At 30.4% G+C, this 13,402-nt stretch overlaps 1 protein-coding gene across 1 annotated transcript in view; it reads right to left on the bottom strand.

Annotated features, from left to right (window-relative positions):
* Positions 1–3,076: 3,076 nt before the first annotated feature.
* LOC148281050 (uncharacterized) overlaps positions 3,077–13,402 on the bottom strand; it is a 257,044-nt gene continuing 246,718 nt past the window's right edge. The window contains exon 6 of the mRNA XM_088227376.1: positions 3,077–3,386. Within this exon, the coding sequence (XP_088083502.1) occupies positions 3,283–3,386 (104 nt within the window). The 3' untranslated portion in view covers positions 3,077–3,282. The remainder of the gene's footprint in view (positions 3,387–13,402) is intronic.

Below are 13,402 nucleotides of genomic sequence, written 5' to 3'. Positions count from 1 at the left end.
GTTTCTTAATTGATTCTATTTTTTTAAATAAATCTGTCATTTTTATTTATAATTAATACCAAGACAAATTACATTTCTACGATTCGGAAACTCATTTTAGGACATAACAAAATAAAAATGAACCTTTTCAATCAATATAATACAAGCACTTATGCAAAAAATCAACAGATGGAAGAATCGAAGAAATATGCATGTTCGAAAACAATCAAAATGGTCAATGTTAGGCAGTGTATAAAATGGCCACGTAAACCAGCCAATGAAAGGTCATAAACCCTGTAAATACCTAGACTTCCATATCCCTTTCCAACATGTTGTGCATCTCTGTTGTAATATACTCACCTTAATAACTCCCTAGGGGGTAAAATCAATTCCTTGTCTACAAAAATTTTGACTAATTTAAAACATTCTTTATAATCTAATATTTACTGTCTACCAACATATTTTTGCATTTAATTCAATTTAAAACATTGATAACAGCAATATTTACAAAATTAAATTTTAGACGTTATAATATGGTAATTTCAATAACATGAAGTCGTCGCTTCTAAAGAAAAGTATAAGTTTAGTGTTAATTCAGTTACGCTAGCTATCTTGAGAAATCGTGTCTTTTTAAATAGGAGATATATTTTTCATTATAATCAGTGCACATTGGTGTTAGCTTTTAATAGAATGTGGTGTATCATAGGAGGATTTGCATGCTAGTGTAATTAATATACCTGACAAAGAGACGGGGACGTCTCGAAACTGGTAGACATAGAAAAGTCCGTAAGTGGTTATATACAAATATTTACTAACATTTATCAACTCGGTTAAAAATTCAAATAAGAACAAGAGTAGCATAAATACAGAGTTACTACTCAGTACTCATTAATAACATATATAGGTATACTTTGTGGAGACAGAAGAAAAATTATCATAGAAAAAGTACGTAATAAAGAAATATCACTTTTTTTTCCATTTTTACATTAATAAGGGTCTGTGAAATACTGTCGATTGAAAAAAATGTTTTTACTACTTATTACTACCATACAATATATTTTCAAATTCATAATTTTGAATTCCCGTGAAAACGGTCCAATGCATTAGCCATGTCGCCGTAATAAGTAACGATTCTGGTGAATTTTGAACTTTGTTCGTGACCGTTTAAATTTAAATAGAACATCGTCACAAATCTCAACGTCTCAATTATTAAGGGCAAACATGTCGCGTTTTTGTAGGGACATATTTTTCAATAATTTATTTTCCAAAATTATGTATGAAAATATTTATATTGATTTTGAATATACAATTAATTTTTCTAAATCCATTTCATATATTTTTATCAGTGTTCGTAGTATGTGATATTTCCCTATTGTTTAAGACAAATAATTAACATACACAAACTATTCTTAGAAATAATGGAATCAAGGGAATTAATAACTTTTGAAGAAAGACAAAAATTGTGGCAAAAAGTACATATTTCTGTTTATGTTTAAGCGCTAGTAATATGTGTTGCTAAAAAATTCAATATGTTTGAAGTTATAAAAAAAAAAAAAAAAAAGCACTTGCCGGCCTTAGTACGGGGTATCTACTGACTCTTTAAGACTAGCAATAATAACAATAAAATAAAAAATATAAATAATATGACAGAGTAATAATAGCGCTGACTAATAAAGTCGCCCATACGGACAAAAACCATTATATGATTATAAACCACGAAGTTAGCTACAGTATTCAGCAATACAACGGACCGTAGGTACTCAGGTCAAGAGTTGCAAGCACAAAGAAACCGTCCGTTACACGTATGTATTTTTTATGGGTTTTGATAGGTTTTTTTTATAAATCATAACAGGCCAGAAAGCACAATTACAGTGGTGAATTACGGCACAGAAAAGGCTGGAGAAAAATAACTTTTTTTTGTTCTCAAAGGGAATAAAACCCGGAACCTGTCATGCGTGAGTCAAGTGCCTTACCCACTACACCACGGAAACCGCTTTGTAGTTAAACCAAAAACGAAATCTAAAATTTGGTCACCAATTTACAATTTTGTTCTTTGCAATACAGCCAAACGAATTCTCTAGCAAATTATAACTCCGAGTAATATTATGAATGTGCTCTTAACTTTATTTTTATGGATGATTATTTGTTATTTTTCTGGGAACTGTTTTTGTAAACTATAAAAAAAAACTAATGTAGTTTGATTTTGAAATAATACTGACATCAGCCCAGATGATGCAGCTATGCGATTCAAATGGCTTAAAGCAAATTTACAGTTTACCGATTCACGAACTAATTCCAGATTTCTAGGCTGTGCCCATGTTAAGGCATAGTAATTAACGGGAAAAAAACATAATAAATTAGAATTAATAATGACATATTTTAAACAATAATAATATTAAGAATAGCAATACAAAGAATAACATTGAGTATTTAAAAAAAAACAATAGAATTGAAATTATACATAGTACAAACATAGTCTAAAATTCATAATAGCAAATTAATACTAACTAAAAGTTATAAGCAGAAAAAAATAGCCATAGGTCCATAAACATATTATTATAGAAATTAAACATAATTATAAACATAATCAAATATACAAAATAATGAAAGCGTTACATTAAAATTGATAGATAATTAGATAAATACGTCATTGTAATAATGATAAAATGTGGTCCATAATGTTTAAATTAAAGTAACAATTAAAATAACAAATAATTATGTTTTCGTGACTTCTCTACACATTTTATATTTAAAAATACTACCTAATTCAAATCCTAATATTGTTGCTAAAAAACGCTTTTTTCATATTCAAATATAAACATTTTGTTTTAGCAAACGCGGGGAGTTTTAAATAATAATTGAATGTCTATAATCCTGCTTACAAATAAAAAAGTTTTTTACCGTTTTCATTGTAGTTGTTTTCATATCAAATCTAAACATTCATTCAATGAATAATTCACAGCGTTATGAGGATTATTCCTATGAAATAAATTAAAGACTTCATAGTTAATTTGATCAATTAAGAAGTATCATATTGGCAGGAAATCAGCACTTCTATTATAAGTATTAAAATATGAATGATTGTTTAATACCATGTACGTTTATAATCTTTATTACTATTACAAGTTAAACATCAACACTTATAATTTTATATTAACAGCAACACAGCGACGGAAAATCATCAGCACTTTATAATTTGATGCCCTCGTTTTCCAATTGACCGCCACGAATGACAAATTTTCTCATTCGAATATCAAACGTTGTGATATTGAGTATCCTGCGATGTGATTATTGATCTGCTGATCAACGGACATCAGAACTTGTTATTTTTACAGGAACGGGTTGAGAATTATTCGGATGTCCAATGTTGAGCGATTCGTGTATCATTCTTTCATTTTCCTGTCGCACTGAAAGAAAAAAAAAATGCGTAAATACATTAAGGACATAATAATTTGTCAATAAAAATGTCGATTGATTAGGATAATTATATAATTAAAAATACACGTTACAATTGCGTAATAGATGGCATTTTAATTCATTGCATCTGTTTCTTACATAAATATTGTTGAAAGCAGCGCAATATTTGCTATTATTGAGATGGAGATAGTATAGGAATAATGTGTCTAATAGGGAAATATCACTTTTTTAATTATATTTTAAAAGTAATAAGGGTATATGAAATACTGTCGAATAAAATAATATTTTTTTTGTTACTTATTAGTAGCATAAAAAATATTTTTAAATTTGTAATTTTGGATTCCCTCAAAAACAGTTATTGCATTGGCCACGCCTCTAATACATCACGATTCATGTTAATTTTCAACTTTGTTCCTAATATATTTGGTACACATATTATTTTGATTTTTATGTATTTCATTGATTTATATTTGTTTTTTATTAAATATTATACTTTATTGTTTATGTTTAAGTAACATGTATTCTTGGCATATATATTAATGCTTTATGCTTTGTGCTTTTTTTTTATTTTTATAAAAATAAAAAAAATTAAAAAATATATATATATACTTTATATTTGTATAATAAGGATTTTTAATTTCTTAAATTTGATTAGCTAGGCATTTATAGTTAAGTAGTTTTAGTTTTTATTTTTTATGTTATTGCTTTATTTGTATAGGACTACTTATGCTCTAAAGATAGAAAATCTCCATCTTAGAACAGGCTGTGCCATGTTAGATGGAGACTATCATAAACAGAGAACACTCCGTTTTCATTTTACGTTAATTGGTTTTATATAGATTCGCTGTTATTAAGTATGTATATTATTTTTTTTGCAATAAATTTATAAAATAAAAATAAAACATTAAAAATTTTATGGAACATCGTCACGAATCTTGACGTCACAATTATCAATGCAAAACATATCTCGTTTTTCTAGTGACATATTTTTTTATGATTTATTTTTTAAAGTTATCGATGAAAACATTTCCCCCACAGTATCCATATTAATTTTGCAAATACAATTAATTATTCTAAATCCATTTCATATATTTTTATCTGTATTCGTAGAGTGTGATATTTCCCTATTGTTAAAACATTTTTTTTTATTTTTTTTTATTTGATAATTTATTTATAAACCCTTACGGATTATTACATTCATTTTACATAGAATAATATATACATTTTTCAATCATACTCTGTTGTACAAAATAGTATTTTTTACGTCTTTTAAAAAGTTTGTCTGAGTCTTTTGTTTAGTTTTGTCTGGTAGTTTATTGTATAATTTCAGTCCCTGGTTCATTAGTCTTGATTGTCTTGTTTTAGAAAGTTGTATATGGTATTTGTCTGATATTCTCGTATTATGTCCATGTTGACTACAATTTTTTACAAGTTTTAGTTCTTCGTCTACAATTACATTAGTGGCTAATTTATGGATAAATTTTAATGATTCTAGTTGAAAGAGTTCAGTTATATTTAATTGCTTAGTTTGTTTAAAAAGTTCTCTAATTGCAGTTAAATAGGGAAGGTCGTATACCAACTTTAATATTTTATTTTGTTGTCTTTGTAGTCTGTTTATGTCATTTTGATACCCTGCTCCCCATAGTAGTTGCGTATAACATATTTCAGTTTTTACATAGGCTTCATACATTAGAATTTTTTCCGTTTTTGGAACAAAATTTTTGATTTTTAAAAAAAGACTCGATAAAATTAAAATGGTTTAAACTCTTAAATTGTTTGTCGGCTTCGTGGTGTTATGGTCAGCGCGTTTGCCTATCATGCAAAAGGTCTCGGGTTCGATTCCCGACATGGTTGACATGAAATATTTATTTAATAGGGTGTTTTCACACTAGAATATTCCATAGTCCTTGGGCTGGCACTTGAAGCGTAAGACTGACCATCGTACCTTCATGTAACAAAAATGATCAAGATACGCTGCGATTGGTGCACCAATGCAGTGCCATATGCTCCATTAGGTGCGGAAAGGAAATGATGATTATGAATTGTTAAAACATCTTTTAAGACCTAGGCTCGTATTACAATGGAAAGCTAATAGTTACCTTTAATTGTCTATTCAGTCAAATATATGTTTTAAGGTTGAAATGAATTTTAATTTTGAGAATTTATTTTTTTATGTTTTCACGTCGCTTAGTCAGTTCACAAGAAAACATGAAACAAAATTTTTGGTGTTTATACATGATAACTTTAAAACTGAGCGTTGGAGTATTTTTTTCAGTTAACAAAGCTTAAAAAATGACGTATAGTTGTATTTACAACTGGTTTTCTCAAAATTTATATTTCGAGGGTTTTATCCATAGAATTATAATAATCCAGAAACCGCGAACGCGCATCAAACTGAAGTTGACTAAACTTCTCCGAAATGAGAAGTTCTACGTTTTGGTCATTAGTTACTCTGTAGAAGTGGCTCAGAACGCAACTGCCGATTTAAATTCAATTATACCATGATGTATCGTTTTTAAGTGTCAAAATACTGCTGGGATCAAAAAGGAATACGTAGGAATCACATTTCATGTGTAAGCAGCGAATTCACAAATATTATTATTTCAGAATTTGATTATTTTACCGTCTGTCAGATTGTGAAATGAAACAAGATGAACATTGTATTACCAGGGTAGTCTAATTTTTTACGCGCCTTTAATAAGCCTTAGTATAATATTAAACGGTATTGATTTACTTGATTACTAAATGATTATTTAATGTTTTTTTTTTTACTTTTGCCCAATAAAAGTACCTGTTTTTTTATAGTCACTGGACTATAGAATTTTCTAACGCAATTTGTAACGTACTTTTGTGAAGAGTGAGAAAATTGTCCAACTTCTGGTTAAAAGATAAAAAGTTTACAGATAATGTGTCAACAAATTACAAAGATCATATATTTACAAAAGATAGACATTACTCTATAGAGAGAAAAAAAATGGTGACTTTACGCAAAAAATATTAATATCTTTGCTCTCTGCATTGTATTTAGATAATGCAAAAAAACTAAGATAAACAAATAACTGCAAAAAAAAAATCAATAGTTAAATATACATCACCACTGACTGCACCAAAATATTTTCTGTGGTATAACATAACATACATAAATTAACCTATATTTGTGTTATGATAATAACTGTTTGCAGTCTGGCAACATTACGGGGCACTTTCACACATGCGCGCAGGCCGAATGTCGTGCAGGGGGGGGAGGGGGGTAGTTGAGAAACTTTTGGACACAGTGCGATGTATACAAACTTGGTTCTACGCGCCTTCTGGTATATTGAAATTCTATGGTTTTATCACTATTCGGACGATATTTGTATGAAAATTAGAAGGATCTTCCACGACAACCTGTAATTGATCATGTTTTTAAAAATATACATGAATGTTCTATCTTTCACACAGAAAATTTGATATCACTTCATAGTCGATTAAACATAACTCAAACATCCCATTATAATAAGGGTTTACGTACATAAACAACCACTATTTCTAAACCTATTATGATGGTGGTAACTGGGGATATTAAAGAAAAGACATTATTTATTTTCTTGCAACCTGTGACATTCACATTTTTAATCGAAACATTCAGAGCGTGAAAATGTTTGAGTGAAAACGAAATACCATTTTTACCACCACACTAAGCAGTAAAATAAAAATACAATTGAAATGTTTCATTTATAGACTAATAATCTTTACATATTATTTTCCCTGTTATACGATTTGAATCTGGTTAACTAAGTAGAAGTTTGCAAGATAATTAATTTGTATTTAATCACCGCAAAGGGTACTTTTTAGGTCAATTCAATTGTTTTTTAGTACGAAAATAGAAACATAATTATGAAAACGCTGACAAAAATGCAATACCAACTTACTTTACTTTGACATAAAAGACGAAAAAAATCATTGAAATTTTACATAATTTATTGCGTCGGCCTCGTGGTGTATTGGTCAGCGCGTTTGCTTACCATACAAGAGGTCTCGGGTTCGATTCCTGACATGGTTGAAATGAAATATTTATTTAAAAAGGTGTTTTTACACTAGAATATTTCATAGTCCTTGGACTGGTACCTGGAGCGTAAGACTGATCATCTTACCTGCATGTAACAAAAACGGTCAAAAACATTGCGATCGGTGTACCAATGCAGGGCTCTAAGCACCACAAGATGCGGAAAGGGAATGGTAATGAATTTATTTCATTTCACACCCGCCAAATGATTTTACCTGAAATATAGAGCAACGACCCAAGAAGCAACTCAGCATTTTCTATTAAGTACAATATATTATATTCTACAAGACTGACAGTATTACACACAGAACGTTAACTCGATAACGAAATCGGATAACATATCCAGTGCATCGTCCTGCATTCCCGCCTGAGGACGTAAATAACAACGGATCACGATTTACTTTTGTTGTCCTTTTGGACCACAGGGCGTGGTATTATCGGTCAGTCATTCAAACCGGGTTGTGGTCCCGTGGTAGTATTTTGGATTCACGGGCCAAAGGTCCGAGGTTCAAAGCCCACTCTACCACAACTCGATTTCAATGTTTCCACCAAAAGTTATTTACGGCTTTTAGGAAGCAGTCTGAAAATTGAAATATTTGTGTAAATAATAAGAACTCCGATATTTCTCCTTTAAAAATAAATAAATAAATAAAATATGTCAGTCCCAAGTCAAACATCAACATAATTTCTTCTGTCAATCTCCGACTGGGGTAGGAGCTCCAACCCCCTACAACCAGCAAAATCAGGCACATGTATTAATTTATTCAAACTACCTATTAAAATAAATAGTTACCAGCCATCTTCATCAGTAGACTATTTTTACTTTCATAATATTGTAAATGTCGTATAAAGTACTATTATAATACATTGCTGAGTTCCTCTTCTTCAATTTTCTTCATCTAGAGATGCTATTGTGTTTCCATTTTTTTCTCTGGAAGTAGGTTATAAATTTTAAAATTATAATAATTATTATAAAAGGTCAACTATTGAAACGAAAATCTAAAATAAGTTTGCAATATGCTAATTTGGTTATACAGTAGAACCTCGCTAATCCGGACCCCCCTTATCCGGTGATCGCGGTAATCCGGACGGGCGGAGCGGGAAATTGTGCAAACAAAATGTACGAAGACGATGAGCAAAATGACGGTGAAAGAGTTGAAGTTGTCGCTTCCAAAAAAGTTTATTTTTCAGAAGCGGTGGAAGTATCAATTATTACTCCTTTGAAATGGGCTAAAGTTAACAAACTTGATAAAAACAAAGTTATGTTTCTTCATCAACTAAGAGACCTCACTATTGAAATGAAGTTGGAAAAACATAAGCAGAAGAGTATTACAGATTTTTCAAGAAAACTACTTTATTTTTTGTTTTTTTAACTTCGTTTCAAACGTACAGCCTTCTTACGTGTTTATTCTTCCCTATTGTTAATATTGTCGAGGTTATCTTTTGATAATAGGGAAATATCAAATTTTCGGAACCATTTTAAATTAATAAGGGTCTTTTAAATACTGTCTAGTAAAAAATAAACAAACTGTCCTTAATAATTTTAGATTCCCGCGAAAACCGTTCATTGCTTTGGACACGCCCCTATTACGTCACGATTCAGTTAAATTTTGAGCTTAATTTTCAACTGTTTAAATTTAAATAGAACATGGTCACAAATCTTGATGTCACAATTGTGAAGGCCAAACATGTCGCGTTTTGGAGGAGACATCTAACATTTTCATTTTAAAAGTTAAGTATGAAAACATTTCTCCACAATATCCATACTGATTTTAATTTTTTTTTTTTTCTAAATTCATTTCGCATATTTTTATTGGTATTTGTAGTATTTGATATTTCCCTATAAAAGAAATGTATAAATTTAAACAAATTTGTTTTATTACCAATTAAGTATTGCAGATCACAATTCGGGCGCCTTGGTAATCCGCCTAGATCCTGTTTTTAGCCTGTCCGGATTGTCGAGGCCCTACTGTACTTAATTTTTGTTTGCAATAAGATTCCAATTGGTTTGATTCCAATCAGTTGATTCCAATCAGCAAATTAATTCAATCAATAAATCACATCGTAATCTTTTGAGATCCGCGAATAATCATAATGATTCCGTTTAAATTACATAGTTAATCGTTGATTAAGATTTAAATAAATAAAATATCGCATTTTAGCAGCGTCGAATAGATGTTCACATTTATTTCATTCATACATTTTTGTTAGTACCTCCTAGGGCCGAAATTATATTATATTTTATAAACGCTATTTTCGTCGGTAAGTATCGCGACGGTATTGAGTAAAATCGATATTTATGTACGAACACGGAAAACGGCATAATCCCTCAGAAAATAACATTGTGAGCGGCCGTGAAAATTTAGGAAATTTTATTTCGCCTCTTGCAAATGATAATAACTTGTTTTAAAGCACTCAAGCGTTTTTATGCGTAAACAAAAGCTAAAATGATTTAAAATAGAGGATTACCTACCTAAAAATAGTTTCCTCATTCAATACGAACAATTTACCATACGCAAATCATTGAAATTTTGCAAGCAGAACGCTATTATTTTAGATTTACGTCAAATTTAATGGTCCATTCGTATATTTCCAACAACGTCTAAAATAAACCAAAGCACTTTGGTTCGACACAGCAGCTCACTATTAAATTAAAATGGTACCTCGTTTCCATTACAGCACAAATAAGAGCAGAAAATCAATTAGTTCGTCAACAAAAAGACATTTTAAATTTTGCATTGCGAAACAAAGATTTCATTTAAAAATGAAATTCTTCATCAAGACGACATTTCCTATATTACTAGGTGTTCTAAAAGAAAATTCTTTCTTTTCTTTTTTGCTTTCTTCTTTTCGAAATAGCGATATAAATAAAAAAGAGACGTCCATCAAAAACACCTTAATCAATTATCGAAACACACATTTTAGGGAATTAATTTTAAAAAGTAATGTCATCCAAATGTAATTCTTCATTCTAATAGCACTCGTTCAAACGAATGGCAGAATCCATTAGGATGGTTCGGCACGTAGTCTCTGCGATTTCGTGTCGCATATTTTCTTTTAACTGCACCAGAGAACTCGGTTTATTGACACAACTTTTGGATTTTCGACATCTTAACAAGGGAAAGTCCATTGGGGTCAAATCAGGATTGCGTGGAGACCAATTTATGTCACCTGTTCTGATAATCATTTTTCTCGGGAAAATTTAACAAACCGGTTGCAGAGACGTGTTGAAAGTGTATGAAATTGCTCCGTCAAGGAGTGAAGTTTTGCAGTTCAGATACCAAAAAATTGTCCAACATTTCCACATGACGATAATCGAGGCAACTTAAAGCACTCGCTGGCTCACCAACCGAAAAATCTTTAATAAATGGACTGATTTACACTTTCCAGGTTTTTTAGTCACTTTGTGATGACTTTAATTGCCCTAGCTTTATATCCGTTGTTGATTCGGTTTCTTCAAACTCATTAGACGTATTTTTAATATTACAATAGCAATGCATCGTCCATAATCAGAGTTGATGTTATTTGTATAGATACATGTTAAGTACATATACTTAGGATTTGTACCGTGTGACGAAATGTGTATTTTTAAAATATATCTTTGAAATAAATCGGTAAACTCATCAAAAATAGGGGTTTCCAGACATTTGAACATCATTGTAAAGCGATCATTTATTTTCAAACCCATTCTTCATCCATAACGTTAGAAAATTGGTGACATAATAGTATATTATGTATAAAGAAGATATATTAAAACAGCTGATACACTCGTAAACATAATGTATCTATCGCCGTTCCCTAGCGAAATGTTTATATTGATGGAATCACTCATCCGATGTAACACGATTAATGTCGGAGAATTCAACGAAACAGAAAATTAAATTTTAAAAAGTCAGTTCAATATACATACGTATCTTGAACGATAGTTTTTTACTTAGAATATTTATTGCTTCTTTTACTTTTTCGTTCTGCAAAAAACATTGTTTTAATCTCCGCTGAAATGTGAAAAGTTTTTTGTTATAAAACGATTTAGCAAATGACCAAATTTCAGAGTTGAAAACAACATATGACAACACATATATTGCTGCCCCAGTTCTACAGGGAAACAACTAGAAATTGGTGCAATAGAGATATAGCCCGTCAAAGTTTTGGCCTATTTTGTCATTCCAATATTAATGTATAAAAAATCGATTTTGTATATTTTTTCATTTAAATTTGTCCTAGAATTGTACTTACTCAATAGTTGCGAAGGTTTTCACGGTCACTGTTATCAATATATTTCTTTTTTGGGTTTGAGCAAACAGTTCAGTTTACTCTGAAGATGGCTCCTGCAATGGTAACCGAAACGTCGGAACAGATTCAACACACACGGTATCACCCAAAAAAGAAACATATGTGTTTACTCAAATTTATTTTAGATAAAATACATTTCTTAGTTTTTTTGGGCTTTTTTTGACATGTTTCTGTGTGGAAATTAGAGTGGTGAGTGATAAAGGTATCTTTATTTTATTCCATAGAGTAACAAGTCTAAAATCATAATATTCACTTATTTTATTTAAATATTGTTGATGAATTTGATCATTATTTTGTATGGTATTTGTTACAAGTACATTTAATTAACATTTTGACATTAATTATACAAATAAAATAAAATTTTACAATGGGGGGTGATCTCTTATTATTTGAATGTATACAAATTAATACTTGGAGACTTGCTGGTCTAATGACCAATCTCAACAGAGAAGCTCTGGAAACAAATAAGGGTTATCAGGACATTTACAAGGCTTCTTACCAAAATAATAATACCAATCGTGATTACCTTATAATAGCTACGTGATTACGTCACAATGTTGTAATTGAAATATCTATCTATACCATCTCGCCTCACGCCCCATGATTCCCTTGCGGGGTAGGTAGAGAGTAATGAGCGCCACTCACTTCTATCCTGATATTCATCCCTTCCCTGGGCCTGGGTTCCCTTACATTCATGCTGTTCCTTATACATGCTCTCCTATTGCCATGCCATGTTTTGAGTGTAAGAAATCACGGTTGGTATTATTATTCTGGTAAGAAGCCCGGTAAATGCCTTTATAACCCATATTTGTTTCCAGAGCTTCTCTGTTGAGATATCAATAGTGTTTTTGTTAGACCAGCATGGGTATAAGCCAGTAATAAATTTGTTTCGAAGTATTAATTTGTACACATTCAAGTAATAGGATATCACCTCCCATTGTATTTTTTTATTGATATAATTAAGGTCAAAATGTTAATTTAATGTACTCGTAACAAATACCATTCAAAATAATAATCAAATTCATTAAAAACATTTTAATAAAATAAGTGAATATTATTATTTCAGACTTGTTGCTCTTTGGAATATAACAAAGATACATGTATCACTAACCATTCTAATTTCCACACAGAAACATGTCGAAATGTTCTTTTGAAAATTCTACAAAGAAATATATAGTCTTTATAAAGAGAATATAGCCTTTATTTAGTTTTTTCCGAGTGGGATTGGAAGAATATCGGTTTTTCGACTTGAATCAATGTCTAACTTAAATATGACAATTTCGGACTTGTTTCCGTGTGAAACTGGGACAGCGATATAAACATACGAGTATGTGTTCAATTACATTAATTGAACGTAGTTATGCAGAAAGCAGCCAGCCATAGAAAAGTGAAACTGAGATAATAGCACCCGTATGAAGCCAGTGAATAATTAAATCTAAACAACAGTTAGATTGTTTTTGACTTTGACAAATGATAAACAATTAATAAATTAGTATTTTTATATTTCTAACAGGTATTTGACCAGTTTTAGAAGTAGTTTTTTTAATTACTGTAAAATTTTTCTAGAGCTGTGGGTGTTTTCTGCAAATTGGGAAATGCCGTTTTTGATATGAATATTTTTTTTGGAAGGTGATTATTGCAGTTTTTTGTATAAAAACGGCCTGTCTG

This window comes from Micrasema longulum, unplaced genomic scaffold, assembly GCF_059751315.1.
Source record: "Micrasema longulum isolate JH-2025_06_02 unplaced genomic scaffold, ASM5975131v1 h1tg000501l, whole genome shotgun sequence".
Lineage (NCBI taxonomy): Eukaryota > Metazoa > Arthropoda > Insecta > Trichoptera > Brachycentridae > Micrasema > Micrasema longulum.
This window is presented reverse-complemented; position numbering and strand designations above follow the sequence as displayed.